A 19,735-nucleotide genomic window follows, 5' to 3' on the forward strand; every position below is an offset into this window, starting at 1 on the left:
CACAGGGACAAGGGACCAGGGTGCTGTCAGATGGAAGGGGGTGGATCAGAGCCTAGAGGAAGTAAACAAAAAGGACGGGAGCCCAGAAAACTCCAAAGGAGTACGCACAGCCTGTGCAAGGAGGTGGTGTGTACAGCAGAGACCAGGCAAGTACATTGCTCAAACTGGCCCACATTAGAATCACCTCAGAGGGCTCTGCAAGAGCCCTGGTCATATGCTTCCTCATCTGAATCAGACCTAGGGAAGGACCCAGGGTGACATTTTAGGAACACTCAAGTTGTTGTGAGGCTGGAAAACATCACTTAAGAGAGGTTGAGGTGAGGATATTTTACTAGGGAGGCCTTTGAGGACCGGCAAGGTCGGCATGAGCTGACTCCTCGCAGGGAGCACCCAGCAGAGACACTGCACACTACAGACAGGATCCCAACACACTGGCAGAGGCTGCGAGGGGAAGCAGCAGGCACAGAACTTCCTCAGGAAGACCATGAAACTGATGCCACGTCCATGATCCAGAGAGATGGAAACATCACTAGCATGTCTATCTGTCCAGAGCAGATCTGGACACGTGTACAGTGTTCAAAGGGGATGCTGGGTTTTCTCCTAGCCACTCAGAACAGAGGCTGAGGATGTAGCTCAGGGGTAAAAGGGAGGCCCTGCGTTTGATCCCAGCGCGACAAAAGCAAAGCACAAGCAATGACAACAAAAGGCAGAACCCCCAAACAAAACAACAACAACAACAACAATCCAAACAACAAGAACAATGTATAAAACCCCCCCAAACAAAACAACAACAACAACAACAATCCAAACAACAAGAACAATGTATAAGTCAATTTCCAAGACATGGCTTTGCAGTGAGAATGAGAATTAGAATCAAGAGAACAGTTGGGCGGTGGTGGCGCACGCCTTTAATCCTGGCACTTGGGAGGCAGAGGCGGGTGGATCTCTGTGAGTTCGAGGCCAGCCTGGTCTACAGAGGTAGTTTCAGGATAGCCATGGTCACACAGAGAAACCCAGTCTCTAAAAATAAAAAAAAAAAATTAAAAAAGCCAAAACAAAATGAAAACCAAAAAAAGTCAAAGAGCTACCTTTAAATAAATATACACAAAAGGCATTTTATATACATAATATGCATTATAATAAATAAGCTACATCCAAATGAATAAGCCTCTTTTTATGTCTGTAAGTCTTTTTTTTTAAAGTTTCTTTTTTTAAAGATTTTATTCATTTATTAAGTATACAGTGGTCTGCCTGCATATGTCCCTGCAGGCCAGAAGAGGATACCATATCTCATTACAAATGGTTGTAAGCCACTATGTGGTTGCTGGGAATTGAACTTAGGACCTTCAGAAGTATAGCCAGTGCTCTTAACCGCTGAGCCATCTTTCCATCCCTATGTCTGTAAGTCTTACAACAGAACTAAAAACACCGTTACACTCGCATATCAGGAATAAACGCAAGAAGTAGTTCAAGAAATACAACTGAGACTATGGCTTAAGTTGGCAGGAGTACTGGCCTAGCACACATAAAGGCCTGGGTTCAGTGCCCAGCACTGTATTAAAATGGGTGCGGTGGCAACAGACCTATAACCCCAGCACTGGGAGGTGGAGGCAGGAGGATCAGAAGTTTACAATTCATAAAAGCAGCAGAACTACAGTTATGAAGTAGCAGTGAAGATTGTTTTATGGTTGGGGGTCACCACAACATAAGGAAATGTTTTAAAGGGTCACAGCATCAGGAAGGTTGAGGATCACTGCTCTATCCCATTAATACCGGCCAAATTAAGCATACACCAGGGCAAATAAGATCTATTTTCTGTGCTCTTTTAGTGTATTTTGAAGCCACCTTCTAGCCCAGTATACTTTGAAACCTCCTCCTCAGTCTAGAGGGAGGAACAGGCTCGTTCAGAGGAAGAGGGGAATGCAGCATTTATGCCCAGTCAGGTCACCTCTGGAAGAAGCTGGCTCTGGTGGGGAAGTTACAGAGAGGACAGCATGCTGGAGTTGGGTGGCTCTTCCCTCCGCTGCAGTTAGCTGATACCGAAAGCTATCTGCACCGCGCTTGTCGCAGGTCATGCCTGGCCTGCATAAAGGGTGGCCTTACCAATCAGCCGGTGCCCCGGGGATCCCACTGCCCGGAGCAGGCACCAGCACTGCGTTCCTCTCTTCCGTCAGCCCCACCCACTGCTCCACCAGCCTGGCTTCCCGCTCCATGTCGTCTTCTGTTTTCTCTGTGGAACATCACGGGGACATGAGTGACAGCGAAAGAGAAGGGACAGCGGCTAAGGGTAACGCAACCAGTGTTTTCACTCTGGGACCTCCAACATGGTTTATACGGCTACCATACTCCAGAGAAGGAACTGTGGCCCTGAAGATCAAGCATGAACATCCAGACAGAGGCAGGATATGACGTCAGCTTCAGACAGAGGCCAGACAAAATACACAGAGCCGGGAGAGTGGCCAGGAAGGGGTTTGTATTGCTGGTGCAGCATCCGGGGACAGGGGTTAGGAATATATGCCGTCTCTACTTTACACACTTGCTGGAATGAGCCAGTTTATTAATGGGTGTGATGTGGTTTATAACTGACAAGCCATGTTACAAAGACAGAGGGTTTAAAAGCATTGTATACCGCGCTCTGCAAAACATTTTCCTTCATGCTAATCGTGAAAATGGTTTTAGTGGGCAAATTTTTCTATCTTCATGCTTCAAACTCAATTCTGGGTTTTCCTGGGTATACTCACTGAGTTTTCATCAGTGGCGTAGGCACACACAGAAACCTACACCATACACTGGGCTGAGATGGTTAACCAAGGCAAATTTTGTTGATACAAAATGGAGCAAAATCCACATGTACTAGCAAAGCATTAAGTACCACGAGTGACTATGAAGTCAAGTTGAGAGCATAAGGTTATTTATCCATCCGTCCGTCCATCCATCCCTCCCTTCATCTCTCCATCCCTTCCTTCATCCATCCATCCATCCATCCATCCATCCACCCACCCACCCACCCACCTATTTATTTGAGACAGGGGTTCACTATGTAGCCCTGGCTGGTCTGGAACTCACTATGTAGATCACATTTGCCTTGAGCTCATAGAGCTCCACCTGCCTCTGTCTCTCAAGAGCTGGGATTAAAGGTGTGGTTCACAAGGATTATTATTATTATTATTATTTGTTGTTGTTGTTGTTATTGCCACTGTACAATACTGAAAAAGCTACTCCTGGGAGAGTTTAATCCCATGCACTTTTTTTTTTACATTTATTTTGTGTGTGGGATGGGGCAAGCATGTCACAGTACATGTGGACATGGGAGGACAGCTTGTGAATGTCGGTTCTCTCCTATCTTGAGGGCTCTGGGGACTGAACCTGTGGTGGCAAGTGCCTTTATCTGCTGAGCCATGTCCTGGACCCCACCACATACCTTTTTTATTGCTGACTTTTTTAATCTGTTCGTCTAAGTATTCCCGTCGTTTAATGAGCGCATCTGACCATCTCTCTCTTACGCAGTTCAAGTCTTCTTCCTGACAAGAGAGGGAAGATTTTTATTTCTTTATAGAATGTGTAGACAATGATTCCTTTTGTATAAAAAAGATATTTAAGTAGATTGGGGGAGCTTTTCATTAGGAAAGGCCATTGAATGTCACAGTGATTAATTAAAAGGTAAGAAAGCAGAGGTCACAGAATACCCCATGCTGACCAAGGATGCTGGTACCCAGAAATCAGAGCCCTGGATCAGGATAGTTACACTAAAAGGCAACACAAGCTCGAATGATGCTAGAGCCGGATGATCTTTATGCTGCAAGGTGATTTTATGTTGCAGGTGTGCACGCCCACATCTGTGTACATTTGCATGACAGTCACTGAAAGACGTGTGATCTCAAGCAGGAGGCTACCAAAAGCCAAGCTCGAAGCACAGGACATCAAATGGTAGGGAGAACGACAGAGATTTATGTAGTTCAGAGTTCAATGGCCTTGCTATTAATTAATTAATACCAGATTTTTCTGAAATGCAAAGAATAGGTCAGCAGAAAACTTCCTAAACTTGCTGCGAAGATTTTAACAGCCAACCATCACCACAAGGATAACCAAACATCTCCCATGCAAAAACTCCACATGCAGTCAGCCATGCTAGAAGAACTCCCAGAGCAGATGCTGGACTCCACTGTGCGCATGGCAGGAAGCACGCCCCAAGCCACAAGACGTTAGTTGATGGCACAGCTGAGACCTGAGGGGATCCTGACCTCCCTCTGAGGTCTGTTCTGGTTCTGTTTTATCCTTTCTTAGTAAGGAAGGAAAAACCATCACTTCTACCTCAGATGCTGCTGGGTCTAACTCTCCTAGCAATGATGACCTGATACTAAGAGTGGGAACCTGGAAGCTTCTCCTACAATGTCCCCACAACTGACATCCAGAAAGGCTCACCAAGAACCCATCCTTTCAACTCGAACGGGAAAGCAGTACAAAGATTGGGAACTCATGCCTGAAACTTTCATCTTGGCTGACTACTCTGACCACGACCCCACCATCATCCGTGATTGTAAGGCTAGCTGAGGCTAACTGGGTATCTATGGCACATCCGCTCATCCCCTCTCCTCCATTTCCAACAAGAGAGTGCTGCTATTTAAATTCTCAACAGGATGAACTAAGCTTGACCCTAACAAGAGGGCCACTGGTTAAATAAAACAAAATAAAGGTCTATGCTCAGTCTCTAAGCTTGTTGTCCAATAAACGTGTATTTTTTTTTTAAATCAAATGGCACTTAGGGTGACAGAAATCTTCCAGAAGTGAGAGGCAAAGTACAATTTAGTAGGGGAAAGACAAGACTGGACCAATGAACTGAACGGAGAGCAGTGTGTGTTTTGAGATCGTTCATCTTTTTACGGCCCTCATGGTCTCGCCCAGCAAGGCTCTGCTAGCTGGTCACTGGAGCCGGCACCGCAAACAGTGCAGTGTCTGGTTACAGATTCGGAATCAACAGGAAAATCGCGAGAAATAGTACTGTGACCTTGATCACATACAAAGCAAACCAAAAGCAAGTGAGAAACTGCACATTTTCACTCCGTGGCCCTGTTTCCACCTCCCTGGGCCCTGCTTTGCGAAGGCTGGCGATTAGCGAGAGCTGTGCCCCATGCACAGGGTGGACAATGGCAGCAATACCTGATAACTATCCATATCATCGCCATCCTCCTCATCTCTCTGGTGGGGAAAAAATAAACATAAAGGACATGCATTTCGTTTTCTCAAACAGCACACAGGGAAAGATAATTTAACACATGTTAACAATGGTCGCCTCGTACAACATTAGCACCGTAAAGCATTTTACTGAATCCCAAAAGAATAGGAAGGATTAAATTAATCTGTCTGTCTGTCTGTCTGTCTGTGTCTGTGTGTGTGTGTGTGTGTGTGTGTGTGTATGAGAGAGAGAGAGAGAGAGAGAGAGAGAGAGAGAGAGAGAGAGAGAGAGAGAGAGAGAGAGAGAGGGAGGGAGGGAGAGAAGACAACTTCTAAGAATCATTTCTCTTCTTCCTCATGTGGGTTCTGGGGTTGTCAGGCTTGGAGGCAAGTGCCTTTCCCACTGAGTCATTTTAATGCCCTAAGAATTATTTTTAAAGTAAGAAAATCAAGTATTTTTCAAGAGAATTCTCTTAGATAAGGACTGAAAACAACATCCCTGGGCCAGGCCTTGTGCCATTGTCCCTGCTGACACGCATTCTGGCGGGCTGTCTGAAGTTTGGGATGATCTTAGCCAGACAGAAGGCTAACCTATGAAGGAGTTAAGAGATTCTCTTCTCACAGAGACCCTAGAGGATGGAGGGTTAATCCAAGGTTCACACAGATGGTGGCTTCTCAGGACAGAAGCCAGACCTCCTGTCTCTATCTCCAGCATCACCCAGAGGGATGAAGTTGCCACAGAAATGCCTGGGGACACAGGCTAAGGGCATGTAAGGTTCTGCGCTGGCTACTGCAGGGGAAGCTGGGCCACTGGAGTGCACAGGCAACCTGTGTTCTCTATGCATGGATCACAAGTACCCCAAAGGCATGGCTGCATTTTGTAATAATTATACAAGGTAACAATGTTGGTTAAAAAAACACACACAAAAAACTTTAGGCAAGAGAAAGAATCAAGCTGAAAACAAGAGTTTAGGTAAAGATAATTTTCCTTAGAAACACGACTACAGCCCCCTTGAGTCATCATTATCACAGCCATTATTGTCACTTTAGAGACAGGGTCTCACTCTGCAGTCCTGGTTGGTCTGGAACTCACTACATAGACCAGGCTGTCCTTGAACCGATAGTGGTCTGTCTCCCGAATTCTGGGATTACAGGAATGCTCCACTATGCCCAGTGAATTATTTTATTTAAACTTTTAACAATCTTTTTTTAATGACATGAGAGAATATTATAATCATTTTAATTTTGGAAGTCACAACTTAAGCTACATGAACTCCATGTCTTATGCTGAAGATTGATTTGATCATATATCATAACATAGTTATATCATATATCATAACATAGTTATATCATATATCATAACAGTTTTATTCCAGAAAGAAACTGAGAATTGTTGCATCTATGGCATCATTTTAGAAAAGAAAGAAAGAATCCAGTGTTTAAGTGAACCAGGAAATGAATGGGGAACCGGGGTCTCCTGTCTGTAAGCCTTGTGCTACCAAGTAACTCCTGTGGCCGCCCTGGAGGTTACTGGCTCACGAGGGCCTGGCCTGGAGTGAGGATATGCATTCGCTCCCTTCCTCACAGGCTCTAAACACACAAGTGTGCTAGAGGAGCGCCCAGACCACGTGCCCTATCTCCTTGTCCTTTGCTCTCAAGGAAGCACGCAGACCCTGAGCTGCAGGGAAGTTTGGTCAGACCGGAGGAGGGCAGTGCCTGGCAAAGCCCAGAACTCTGCTCTCATCTCCAACCTTCAGAAAAGTCTGCGCCAACACCATGAAACCAAAGGGAAACCGTTTCTCAGGATTGGCTGGGCTGATACCTAGACTCCTCAGAGAAATGGAGGGAAATATTTTCTCTCTGGCAAGGCAGAGAGATCCTCTCTACCACATCTGACAATAGGGGAGCCTGGTTCAACTTTGCCCAGTCCCTTGAAACACATACCTTATTCCAAGCCACAGTAGGAGGACAGTTATTGAAGTTTATTCTCCTAGGGCACAGACTAGCTTCCGTGCTGCCCGTCCTCCACAGTGTCTCATGTAGCCCAGGCTAGCCTCAAACTCACTATGCAGCTAAAGCTGAGGACGATCCTGAACTCCAATTCTTCTGCCTTCACATTCTAAGTGCTGGGCCGACAGGCTTGTATCATCACAGCCAGCATCCTTTTTATTTCTTAATGAGCACAGTGGGCTTGGAGGATGGAGATTTAATGGACAAAATAATCAAGGCCACAGTTTTTATAAAAACAAAAAAGAGCAGTAAAGATTGGTTTAAAGTGATGGTACAAGGAACATTTTTCTGATAACACTGCAAGTGGACTGGGGCAGCAGTAATGTTCACGTCTTTTGGGCAAGCGGATTGGGACAGCCATGATGTTCACATCTATTGTGCTAGCTATAAAATAAAAGCAGCCCAGAGCAGGTCACCACTAGCGCTTTAAGAAGTAAGCATTACTAAGTAACACTAAGCAAACACAGCATTTTATATTTAGAAGAAAGGCAACAGACTGGGATGTGACTTGGAAGAGATGCAGTTCAACTGTTGCTGAATTTCCAAGTAAGATTTCCACTTACATCAATTTCCTTACTTACGCAGTAACTGATTTTTAAATTTCTTCTTTTTAATTAAAATATTTCCTTTTAATCGTGTGTGTGTGTGTGTGTGTGTGTGTGTGTGTGTGTATCTGACTGTGGGAGTGTGGGCATGTGCACATGAGCGCAGGTGCCCTCAGAGGCCAGAAGAGGTCACTGGATCCCCTGGAGATGGAGTCAATAGGTGATTTTGAGCTCTCTCGCATGGGTGCTAGGAATTGCATTTGAGTTCTCTGTAAGAGCAGTATGCATTCTTAACTGATGAGCCAATTCTGTAATCCCTTGATATTTTTAAAATTAAAAATTAAAAAAAAAATCTGAAGTACTGGGTATTTCTGAGGAAGCTTGGTAAGTATCCTCCAACCAAGCTACATCCCTAGTCCTTGGTACCTAAGACCCTAGACCCCTGTCTTACCTGGTAACTGTCCAGCCCTCTTTGTAGTTTGGTGGACCTTGCAGTCACACAGCCAATGGATACGGACAGGATGGCTTCCACCATGAGTGGCAGCGTCCCTGAATGCTGCACAGGTTTTACTGTGACCTGCACTCTACGTGAATGACCCTGCGGAGGCAGTGAAGATGCCAGAAATGGGGATGGGGATAGGGGAAGGAAACAAGGGAAGATAATTTGAGAACAGAAACACAAAATAATTAGGGCTGCCTAGAAACTCTAAGAGTGGAGTAGGGAGGAGATGATAATCAAACAAACAAACGGAACCTTTCTACCTGTCTGAGTTGAAAGACTCCCCCAGTGTTGACGTCTTTCGCCTGGTGAAGTTCCACCGCGGCGTATTCCCCCAGCTCATTCAGTTCCAATATGGAGACCCACATTTCTATTCTTCGAGTGACCTCATTCCACCTGCAAAAACCACATCCCGACAAGCCAAGCATCAGCCAGGGCCACTGGTAGCAAACGGTAATAAACGTCCATCTCTGAGCACGTTCTGGCACTGTGCCAGCGGCGTCACACAGGTTACTTCCTCAAGGACCGCTCACACAACCCTGCGGTAAGGACTCGTAGGCGGTTTAACTGACCCATACCTTCCCCTCAGAGCTGTACACAGAATTCCAGGGGGTTGACAAACCCAAGTTAGCTCTGCCTGTCTTACAATGTCATAAACATGGAACCACGTGGCGTGGACTCTTGAGTCATTTGGCACAATGGATGGATGATCCTTTCTTTCTCTGACAGGGTCTCTCTCTACAGCCCTAGATGACTTTGAACTCACAGAGACCTGTCTGCCTGTCTCCCGGGTGCTGGGATTTAAGGCATGTGTCACCATGCCTGGCCCCAGTTCTTTTAGTTTTTAATGTTGACTAAGCTACTCTTGGATGACTAATCCAGTAATTTGTTTATTCGCCTGCTGAAAATACCTGGGTTCATCATGACACTGGTATATTGGTATACTGCCATGAACACTACTTGTAAACCTAATTTTTCATTTCTCTCAAGTAAGCCCCCGGGTGTGAGGTGGCTGGGCCACAGAAGAGGCAAATGATCAACTTTATAAGAAATTGCCAATTTTAGGGCTGAAGCTGAAATGCAGAGTGCTTGCCTGGCATGCGGAAAGACCTACGTTCTGTCTCTGGAAATGCTATAAAAAGAAAAAAAAAGACCTTAGGAGCTTTCTCTTAGATCGCAGTTGCTTGTTTATTTTCATTGTTCTCTGCCTCCCCAGTGCCGGGACTAAAGGTGTGCTCCACCACCACCCGGCTGTTTGTTTATTTTCATTGTTATGCCTTTGATGTAGAATTAAGTCCAACCTGGAACTTTTCCCTCCTATGGTTATTGTGGCCTGAGAACCTGTGACCATGTCAAAGTTGTAAAGATGCCATCCCCCTCCAGGCAGCATGGAACAGACCAGTAAAACTAGCACTTGCTGAGGCAGGAAGATTGCGAATCTGAGGGCAGATGGGTTTTACAGTGAGCACTTGCTTACGACGATACCATCAACAACGACACAATGACGAAAACTCAGGGCACGGTGGCGCACATCTGCAATTCCAACACTTGGGAGGTCGAGACAGAAGACTGCCACAAATGTGAGGCCAGCCTAGTCTACAACCAAACCATATCTCAAAAAAACCTAAAAAGCAATAAAAATTGGTAAAAAGATATCCTACTATTTTCTTCTACCAGATTTATAGATTTTTCTTTGCATTTAAATTTATGATTTGGGTCAACAAGGTAGCCTAGTAGGTAAAAGAGCTTGCCTTCAAACCAGATGACCTGAGTTCAATCCCTGGGAACCACGAGGTGGAAGTTGGTAACTGACTCCTGCAAGCTGTCCTCTGACCTCCCTCAGCACGCACGCACACACACATACACACACACTAATGTAATAAAGACTTTAAAAATAAACATAATTTTTGTGCTTGATGTTAAGTAAAACCAAGGATTTTTTTTCCACATCAATACAGCGATTACTCCAGTCCTGCTGGTTTCAATAACTCACTATCCACAGTGCATTTTGATGTTGGTGGCTTCAACTGGTGGCTTCTTCTAGTATTACAAAGGAGGAAAGGGACTCAAAGGCTGAGCAACTTCTTCGAGGCCCCAGGGTTTGAAGCCTCGATGCTCACTTAAGGTTATGAGCTGTTCCTGACCCCTGCGTCTAATGCTTGCAGCAGGAACAAACCTGTCGTGCAATGTTCTTGTCTTCGCATGGAGGGAGTCGACCTCCCAGAGGGAGCTTCCGTTCCCAGCGCACCGGTGGCCCCACACTTCGATTGCCAGCGCGCCATCGGAAATAAACTCCAGGAACTCTTCGGTGACAGTCACCACGAAGTCCTGGGACAAACAGAAGGCAGGACAGCACCATGAGAGTCGGGCACAATGGCACCCACTCATCTGCTCTCAGACTTAAACCCCATCTCTTCTGTTCTGTGGGAAAGCATCCAGGTTCACAGGAGGCCGTATCTGGAAGAGATCTAGGAGTTAACTCTGTCCTAACGAACAAAGCCGAACTCAAAACTCTGACTTTAGGTGCAGAGCTGGCATCTGCATTCCCTTACTTTGGCTCATGGCCAGCTCCAGTGAACCACCCTGACCTCCGGATGGCCCTGGCTGCACTTCGAGACTTACCCTGTAGGGACTTGAACTATCTGATTCCTTCCTGGTCTGGGCTCTTGCTTTTGAGTGTGTCTCTCTTCAATTCCTCACTCTAAAAGACAAGCCCATGACTGTGGAAATGTAAAGAGTTCCCTGAGAATTGTGGCTGGTCACCCAGAACACTGAGCAGGCCTAATGCCAAGCCACTTTCCTTCCCATCAGCCTCCTTGGGAGCCTGAGCAGAGACTCAGAGGCAGTTATTCATTGACTCATTTCCAGAAACAGCTACCAAGTGGATTGAACCATATTCTATCTACTTCCTATTTCATCTGGAGACAGACCCAGAAAGTTAGGAGGAAAAGAAACACAGTGGTCAGTGAGTCCAATCTATGTTCTTTAGAAGTGTAAAACAAAATTAAACAAAAAAACTAACAACCTCTAAAATCACACTGTGAACCCAGGGATTTTGGGATCTGTATGTATTTAAACAGTTGTTAAACAGTACACACTGAAAATCCAGCCTTTGTCTTCCTGATATAAACAGCCCTGTGAATCCAAAGAAGGATGGGGAATATTTAGTAGATGATTAGGAAAACAGTAACAACAAGAACAACAAAAATGGGGGAGGGAGGGATGCTACTTAGGAGGAGAAGAAGCCAGTGTGTGGGGAGGGGATGTGAGAGGATAGGAGCAGAAGAGGGGACGACTTAGAACAAGGCCTAGAACTCATGTGGATGAAAATGCTATAATAAGGGCATTGCTTTGCATGCTAACAGGTAATAAAAAACAAATATTGCAGGTAAAATAATGGTAACTAAAGATTTTAAGAATGTGGTTTAGCAAATGCGGGTCAAGAGATGTAGGCTCGGGGCTGTAGAGACAGCTCGGTGGTTTAGAGCATTTGCTCTTCTTCCTGAGGACCCTGCTTTGATTCCCAGCACCCACCTGACAGCTCACCAACCACCTGTAACACTAGCACCAGAGGCTCTGACGCCCTCTTCCGGCCTCTGGGAGCACCAGGCATGTACATGGAACACATATAGAACATAGGCAAAATACTCATATACACTAAATAAATAAGCAAATCTCTCTCTCTCTCTCTCTCTCTCTCTCTCTCTCTCTCTCTCTCTCTCTCTCTCCCTTTCTCTCTTTCTCTCTCTCGGTTTTTGGAGACAGGATTTCTTTGTATAGTCCATGGTGTCCTGGAATGCACTATGTATGCCAAGATGGCCTCAAACTCACAGAGATCTGCCTGCCTCTGCTCCCAAGTGCTGGGATTAAAGGTATATGCCACCGCTCTCTGTTGTGGCCATTCTGCTGGTGGGAACTGACCCAGGTCAAGCTCACACTTCACCACAGAGTGTCACCCTGGGCCCAGTACCACTTTGTAACTGCATCCGTACCTTGCGGTGAGAGAAGGTCACCGTGTACTGGGCATCCCTGGACTGCGGGGAAGGCACGTCTGGGTCCACCACCGGGGCTGCCACCGTGGACTCACACTGGTCCCAGAACGTATACTGACAGAAGACGAAATTGGAGAGGCTTAAGGGGAGCCCAGTTGCCTCTTTAATTATCACCTGAAGAGATTTAAAAAAATAAATTATAGTTCTCATAAAAGAAACACTAAAGAATATGTCTTTCCATAGTTCAGTCATCTCTAAGAGAGGATGAAGTTAGTCAGTCATCCATTTGAGAATATTTAAGACCATTCATTGCTATCTATCTATCTATCTATCTATCTATCTATCTATCTATCTATCTATCTATCTATCTATCGACTGATCTATCTAATCTATCAACTGATTGATCGATTGATCGATCTATCTATCGACTGATCTATCTATTGACTGATCTATCTATCTATTGACTAATCTATCTATCTATCTATCTATCTATCTATCTATCTATCTATCTATCTATCTATCTATCTATCTTTCATCCATCTATCGACCTATCTATCTCCTATCACCAGCAGTGAATTTAGGGCCTCACACAGACTGAGCTTTATTCCCAGTCCATCCTTTTTTAAAACTCTAAAGCATGGAGGTCTCAAACTCAGAGATCAGCCTGCTTCTGCCTCCTAAGTGTTGGGATTAAAGATGTGCACCATCATGTCTAACGCATGGACTCATCTCCAAATTTTAAGAAAAATTATACTTACTTATTTGTGAGGGGGAAAAAAGCACATTCCTGTATAATCTTACTCATGACTGAGTTTTTGATACAGAAGTAACTTTTATTAGGAGAACACAATTCAATCATATATTCCCCATATTGCGACATACATGGCCCTCTCTTTCTGTAGATTTGCTATCTGTGGTTTAGTCACTAGATCAGATATACTCCAGACACTAAATCATACCGACATGTATAGACTTTATCTTATAATTATTCTCTAAGCAACTGTTACAAGCGGTAAAAACCACAACTAAAAGCAACTTAGGGGAGGAACAGGTTAATTTCAGTTTATAGGGCAAAGACCATCACGGAGGGTAGCCCATGCAGGAACTTGAAGCAGAAACCATAGAGGAATGTCGCTTACTGGCTGGCTCGTGCTTACCTAGCTTTCTTATACAGCTCAGGACAAGCTGCCAAGGGAATGGTGCCTCCCACAGTGGGCTGGACTGTCTTATATCAATTAACAACCAAGACAACCCCCCACAGACAGGCCAGGCCCATCAACAATTGCACCAATGCAATTCCTCTCTCGGGTGACTCTAGGCTGTGTCAAGTACAAAATTAAAGCCAACTAGTGCCAGGTGTGGCGGTGAGCAGTTTTAATTCCAGCACTCAGTGAGTTGGAGGCCAGCCTGGTCTACAAAGTGAATTCTAGAACATCCAGGGCTACATAATTGAGAGACCTTGCCTCAAAAAAGTATTACAGAAAACAAATAAAATAAATCTTAAAAAATAAGGCTAACTAGAACCGATATAACTACCACACACCATTTGCACTGCACTTCATGTTATTTTATTGGCGGTTATTAAAAGTGTATAGAATGATGTGCATAGATTATATGCAAACACAGTCTACTGTTGGTGTGGGAAGTCCTTCTGTCTGTTTTGCTTTTATTGGTTAATGAATAAAGCTGTTTTGGCCAGTGGCTTAGCAGAATAGGGCTAGGTAGGAGTTCCAAGCAGATAGAGAAGGAGGGAGTAGGTGGAGTCAGGTAGAAGCCATGTAGTTGCCGCCAGAGACAGACTTCTCTGCTGGAGTCCACTGAAATTTTGCCGGTAGGCCACAACCTTGTGGTGATGCACAGATTAATGGAGATGGGTTAGTTTAGGATATAAGAGCTAGCTTAGAAATATGCTTAAACTATTGGCCAAATAGTATTGCAAATAATATGGTTTCTGTGTGATTATTTCTGAACTAGCAGCCTCGGCCAACACACTGTGTGTAAGGGACTTGGATACATGTGGATTTGGGTCTGTGGAGGGCTTCACAAAACCAGTTTTGCCTAGACACTGAAGGTAGAGGGTACATGTTTGGGGAATTCCACACACTTGTCCTGAGAGAATTATTCTAGAAGTGCTGCCTACAGCTGCATCTCTCGTCAGACAGTTTAGCTTCTACTGCGCTGGATGGAAACCTCACAGAACTTTGTGCGCACAGTTTGGCATCGCCAGGGTCTACGTGAGCCCCCACCATTTTCCTCTCACCCGGCACGTCAGCTTCTTGACTCGGTGAATGACTTCGCCGCTGCTGTCCACGACTTCAAGACTTCCGCTTTCACTAGAGTTCTCGGAAGAGTCATCCTCTGACACGCGCTCGGGAACAGCCCCAGTGACACGCATGACCTCCACGTGGAGACGCCCGGCCACCTGGATCACGGGACAAGAGCATCTCAGAGCTCAAAGGCATACCCAGGCAACACTAGCCTGAGAAAGAAGTTTACTCTCAGCCCTGGCTGACCATCTCTGGCAGTGCGAGACCCTCCCTCCCAAGCCATTCCCGTGAGGGAGACCCAAAACCCACCCTCCGAGAGCCAGCCGTGCCCTGCACCATTCCTTTCTTACTCTGAGTCAAATTTGTCCCTTCACGACTTGTTTTCTAGAACTATCCTTAGGTATACCCATTTTCCTCAGCTCAGGCAAGGAACAACTTCAAGGGAGTGATCATCATCTACTGGAACCTTTGGCCTTGCAATTGTTTACATAGTTACATATGCATTTATTAGATCATGCACTTGGTTAACCTATTCACTCCACAAAGACCTACTGGGACGCCAAGAAAAGAAGTGGGCTCTGCTGCCAGTGAGCTCATGGCCAGAATGCAGAGAAGGCAGAACCCAGGAACAACAGGACAAAGCGACTGACACAGAGGTATTGGGTGTGCGTAGGGTAAATGTTCACACGTGCATGCGGCAAGTGTTTACTGGGAACGGACGGGGGCAGGAGCTGTGCCGAGCACCGTGCTTCCAACAGGACACCAGGCAGACCTGGCCCCTAGCTCAGGGAGGGTGGATGGTATGTAACATGGAGCTGAATGAAAAAGTGGGGTGGCAGTGGGCCCTTACTACAGAAGGAATCACATGAACAAAGTCAGGCAGGTATGGGAAGGCAGTTCTTCTGTTTGTTTGCTTTTGTGAGGTTTTGATTTGTTGAGACAGGGCTTGCTACATAACCCAGGCTGACCTCACCGCACAATCCTCCTGCTTCAGCCTCCTGAGTGCTTCCATGACAGGCTTGGAACTCCACTCCTAGCTCTAGGTAACAATTCTTTTGTTCAACCTATTTATTTTTTAATTATGTGTATGTGCGTGGGTCCACAGACTTGAGTGTTGGTGTCCAAAGAGGTCAAGGGTATCAGATCTCCCTGGAGCTGGAGTCACAGATAGTTAGGAGCTATCTGATGGGAGAGTGGGACTCGAACTTGGGCTCTCTCCAAGAGCAGCAAGCCACTCTTAGCTGCTGAGTCATTCCTCCAGCCTCTAAATAACTGTTCTTTTCAGGCCATTTTTTATTAGAACATTTCTATTTCTGGGTGTGGAAGTGTTTTGCTGGAGTGGTCCAGGTTGGCAGTATTCCATTCTCCTTTCTGAGATGGCTCAGGCTGCTCAGATTCTGCCTTGGCTTCTGAATGCTGGGACTACAGGGACGAGCCACCACACCAGGCTAAGTAAGGATGACGCCTAACGCCCAGACTCAATCTCCACATAGCATGGGCGCTGGAGACAAGGATCTGTGAGAAGTCAGATGACGGTATCTGAAAAGTGAGACATACGGGAGGAGGGACCCAGGGAAAGAAGGGTGGAGACACAGCAGTGCAATGTGTCATATGATGCTTGTTTGGGAACTGAATGCACGTGCATTAGTCTGTGTGTGTGTGTGTGTGTGTGTGTGTGTATGCGTGTAGATGTGTGCACGCCACGGCACACATTTGATGGTCAGATGAAAATGAAAATGTTTGGGAACTCTGAATATATCTTTATTCATTTATGTGTTAGTGTGTGTGTATGTACAGGTGTGTGCATGCCATAGCACACATGTGATGGTCAGAAGAAACATTTGAGAGCTCGAATACATTTTTATTTACGTGTGGGTGTGTGTAGGTGTGTACATGCCAAAGCACATGCATAAAAGATACATCTTTCTTTATGTGTGTGTGTGTGTGTGTGTGTGTGTGCGCACATGCAAAAAGCACACATGTGACGGTCAGAGGAAAACATCCAGAAGCCTTTCCTCTCCTTCTACTCTGAACTTGAACTCAGAGCACTTGGTTCACATGGCAAGTGCTTGAGTGTTGAGCCTTGAGTGTGTTTTTAATATATCAGATACCCAGAGCCTGCCAGGGACTTGAGACTAAAAGACCCTGAGCAAGGGCCTCAGCCACTGGATCCACTGGCCACTTAAGTTGTTTTTTTTAGCACGAGGAGAAGCATTGGTGGTCACCGGAGCAGCATTATTCCAGGAAGGTACCAGATCCTACACACACACACACACACACACACACACACACACACACACACGCATGCACACAGAGCATCTTGATCTTCCTCAATGCAGAGATTAACAAAATTTCACACCTGTCATTTTCTAGGAGCTGGTGTGTCCTTACCTCCCCCTGCTGGCTGATGATGGGTACTGCATATTGAAGTTTAACGTCACAGAAGAGACATTCCAAGAACACATTAGCCACACCAATGAGGTTGTGATTCTCCTGAGCTTCGTAAAAAGGGTCGCCTCGCTTCCCATAGAGCCTTTTGGCCTGAGAAGCAGGAGAGGTCATTAAGTGAGAGGTCAGAAAACAAAGCATCAACTTAAATCATGTTATTTCGAACCAGCACTAAACATACTTTTAGAGGAAGCATTCACTGAAATAAACAAGAAATAAAATCAGAATCATGCTGACAGATCAGCCCAGCTCATGAGTGGAGCATGTCTGCTGGGGGCTGTCACGCAGAGGAGACTCGCCTTCACTCATCCCACCCCTACAGCCTGTTTCATGGCATGCCCTGGAACTGGCACCAAAGTTTTCTTTCTATTGCTAATATAAAATGTTAGAAACAAAACAAAACATTACACGCACTACAGTTAAATCTGGAAATCTACCCATCTGTGAGCACAGCTGGGGCACACACAGCTAGGGGCACACGCAGCTAGGGACACACGCAGCTAGGGACACGTACAGCTAGGGGCATGCACAGCAAGGGGCACACGCAGCAAGGAGCACACGCAGCAAGGGGCACACACAGCTAGGGGCACACACAGCTAGGGACACGTACAGCTAGGGACACGCACAACATTGGGCACACACAGCAAGAGGCACACGCTGCATGGGGCACACGCAGCAAGGGGCACACACAGCTAGGGGCACACACAGAGGCACACACAGCTAGGGGCACACACTGCTAGGGGCACATACAGCTAGGGGCACACACAGCTAGGGGCACACACAGATTGAGGCACACACAGCTAGGGGCACGCACAGATAGAGGCACAAACAGATAGAGGCACATACAGCTAGGGGCACATACAGCTAGGGGCACATGCAGATAAGGACAGATATAGATGGGGCACACACTGATGGTGCCACACACAGATAGGGGCACATGTGCAGATGGGGATGAAGATGAAGTCCACACTGGCTCCAGCTGGCCTGGTTTGTCAGGACACAGACTAGAATCACAGAGAGACTTCTTTCCTCTTCCTTTCATGTGAGAGGCAGTGAAGACAAAACAAAACAAGAGCCGCTGGAAGTCCCCTTCCACCTGTCTGAATTAAGTGCAATGGTACCATGCCTGGCGCTCCTCGAGGATCATATTTATCTCCCTAGTGTAAACACCAGAGCATTTTATCTGTGGTTTTAATGCAGCCACATCTCCTTGTTCCTCTTACCTCGGGGACATTTTCTTTCCATTCTTGGTAAAGGTCTCTCATATCAATTAATTTATTCTCCAGCTTCTCGATGGTCCAAATCTGGGTGCTCTTTCCTTTTCTCCTCGCTTGAATGGCAGGCTCACTCACTATCGCCCCTCTCTGTATAACAAAGAGAAACCAGGCAGACATGGTTTTGACTTCCCTTCTGACAGTTAAAGATTGTCTACATTACAATGATGCTGTAGGTTTACACAAGATGGTCAAATATTACCACCTAGGAAATATTCTGGTTACTTTCTTCTAGATATTCCCATGCACACACTTATGTTTTAAATCAAGCCCATGTAAACACGTAATCACACATCCCAGTCTCTCTCTAGTTTTTACATCACGATCAATTCCTTTTACTGATTATTCTTTGCAAACTTGTTTTTTTTAAATAGTAGCATAGAAATTCATCATACAGATTTATCACATTCTAATTATTATTCAGTAGCAAGGGTACTTCGTGTTTTTGTTACATAAAGGCCACTGTGAGGGCTGGGAGGTAGCTCAGTTGATGGAGTGCTTGTCTAGCCCTTGGTTATAGCTTGGTGGTAGAGCAAGCCTCTAATCCTAGCACTTGGGAGGTAGAGGCAGGCAGGTCTCTGTGAGTTCAAGGCCAACCTGGTCTACAAAACAAGTTCTAGAATAGTCAGGGCTATTACACAGAGAAACCTTGTCTAAAAAACAAAAAACAAACAAACAAGCAAAAAGCCCCAGTTATAGCCCTAGCACCACCCAAAACAGATGTGGTAAATGCACACCTATAATGACAACATTCAGGAGGCAAAGACAGGAGGGTCAGAGGTGCAAGGTCATCCTTAGCTACAAATTGAGTTTGAGGCCAGCATGGGATTGTGAGACCCTGCCTCAATCAATCAATCAATCGATCAATCAATCAATCGATCAATCAATATTAAAGAATCAAAGGGCTATCACAGAACCCTTGTGCACAACCTGAAGGTATGCCCATGTCTATATCTGTGGACTTAGAACTCCAATAACCAATCAAATCCTCCCTAATTCGCTTTCTTAAATTTATGAAAAAATTATTTTATGTCTATGTGTGTATTGCTCCCGTGCATGCATGTGTACCACGTGTGTGCCTGGTGCTGCCAGAGGCAGAAGAGGATACTGCACGCAATGGAAGTAGAGTTACAGATAATTGCGAGCCACTCTGTGTGTGCTAGGAAGCGAACCCCGGTCCTCTGGCAGAGCAGCCAGTGGTTAACTGAGTGAGCCCTCTCTCCACTCACCACACTCAACTTCCTTTCTAGCTGTTGGCCAGGTAGAGAAAAAAAAGATGAAAATTTATTATCTTCTAGGTTTCTCTCTTAGAGCAAAACTTCATTAAGTTTAAATGATAGGCATCTTCCAGAAGGCTGAGGGGAGGTCCTTACATGCAATAGTAGGTTTCAAAGACGTTTCTCCTCAGAGAATTTGCTCATAGGCTGTACAACTAGGCTTACATGTATACTCATTGCATTGGGGCATTTGTGTGATGAGAAGCAGGCATAATTACCACCTGGCCTTCTGCGTCCATTCTCTCTAAGGA

General features: G+C 45.6%; 1 protein-coding gene across 3 annotated transcripts in view; it reads right to left on the minus strand.

Annotated features, from left to right (window-relative positions):
• The window catches only part of Kif13a (kinesin family member 13A), a 181,403-nt gene that overhangs the window by 27,725 nt on the left and 133,943 nt on the right, over window positions 1-19,735 (minus strand). For all 3 annotated transcript variants that reach the window (XM_038333122.2, XM_038333120.1, XM_038333123.1), the window contains 10 exons: window positions 18,157-18,297; window positions 16,877-17,026; window positions 14,479-14,640; window positions 12,219-12,392; window positions 10,403-10,554; window positions 8,490-8,622; window positions 8,179-8,325; window positions 5,158-5,196; window positions 3,422-3,521; window positions 2,104-2,230 (listed from right to left, as the gene is read on the minus strand). In XM_038333122.2, coding sequence (XP_038189050.1) covers window positions 2,104-2,230; window positions 3,422-3,521; window positions 5,158-5,196; window positions 8,179-8,325; window positions 8,490-8,622; window positions 10,403-10,554; window positions 12,219-12,392; window positions 14,479-14,640; window positions 16,877-17,026; window positions 18,157-18,297 — 1,325 coding nt within the window. The remainder of the gene's footprint in view (window positions 1-2,103; window positions 2,231-3,421; window positions 3,522-5,157; window positions 5,197-8,178; window positions 8,326-8,489; window positions 8,623-10,402; window positions 10,555-12,218; window positions 12,393-14,478; window positions 14,641-16,876; window positions 17,027-18,156; window positions 18,298-19,735) is intronic.

The sequence above is a fragment of the Arvicola amphibius genome, chromosome 6, assembly GCF_903992535.2.
Source record: "Arvicola amphibius chromosome 6, mArvAmp1.2, whole genome shotgun sequence".
NCBI classification, from domain to species: Eukaryota; Metazoa; Chordata; class Mammalia; order Rodentia; family Cricetidae; genus Arvicola; species Arvicola amphibius.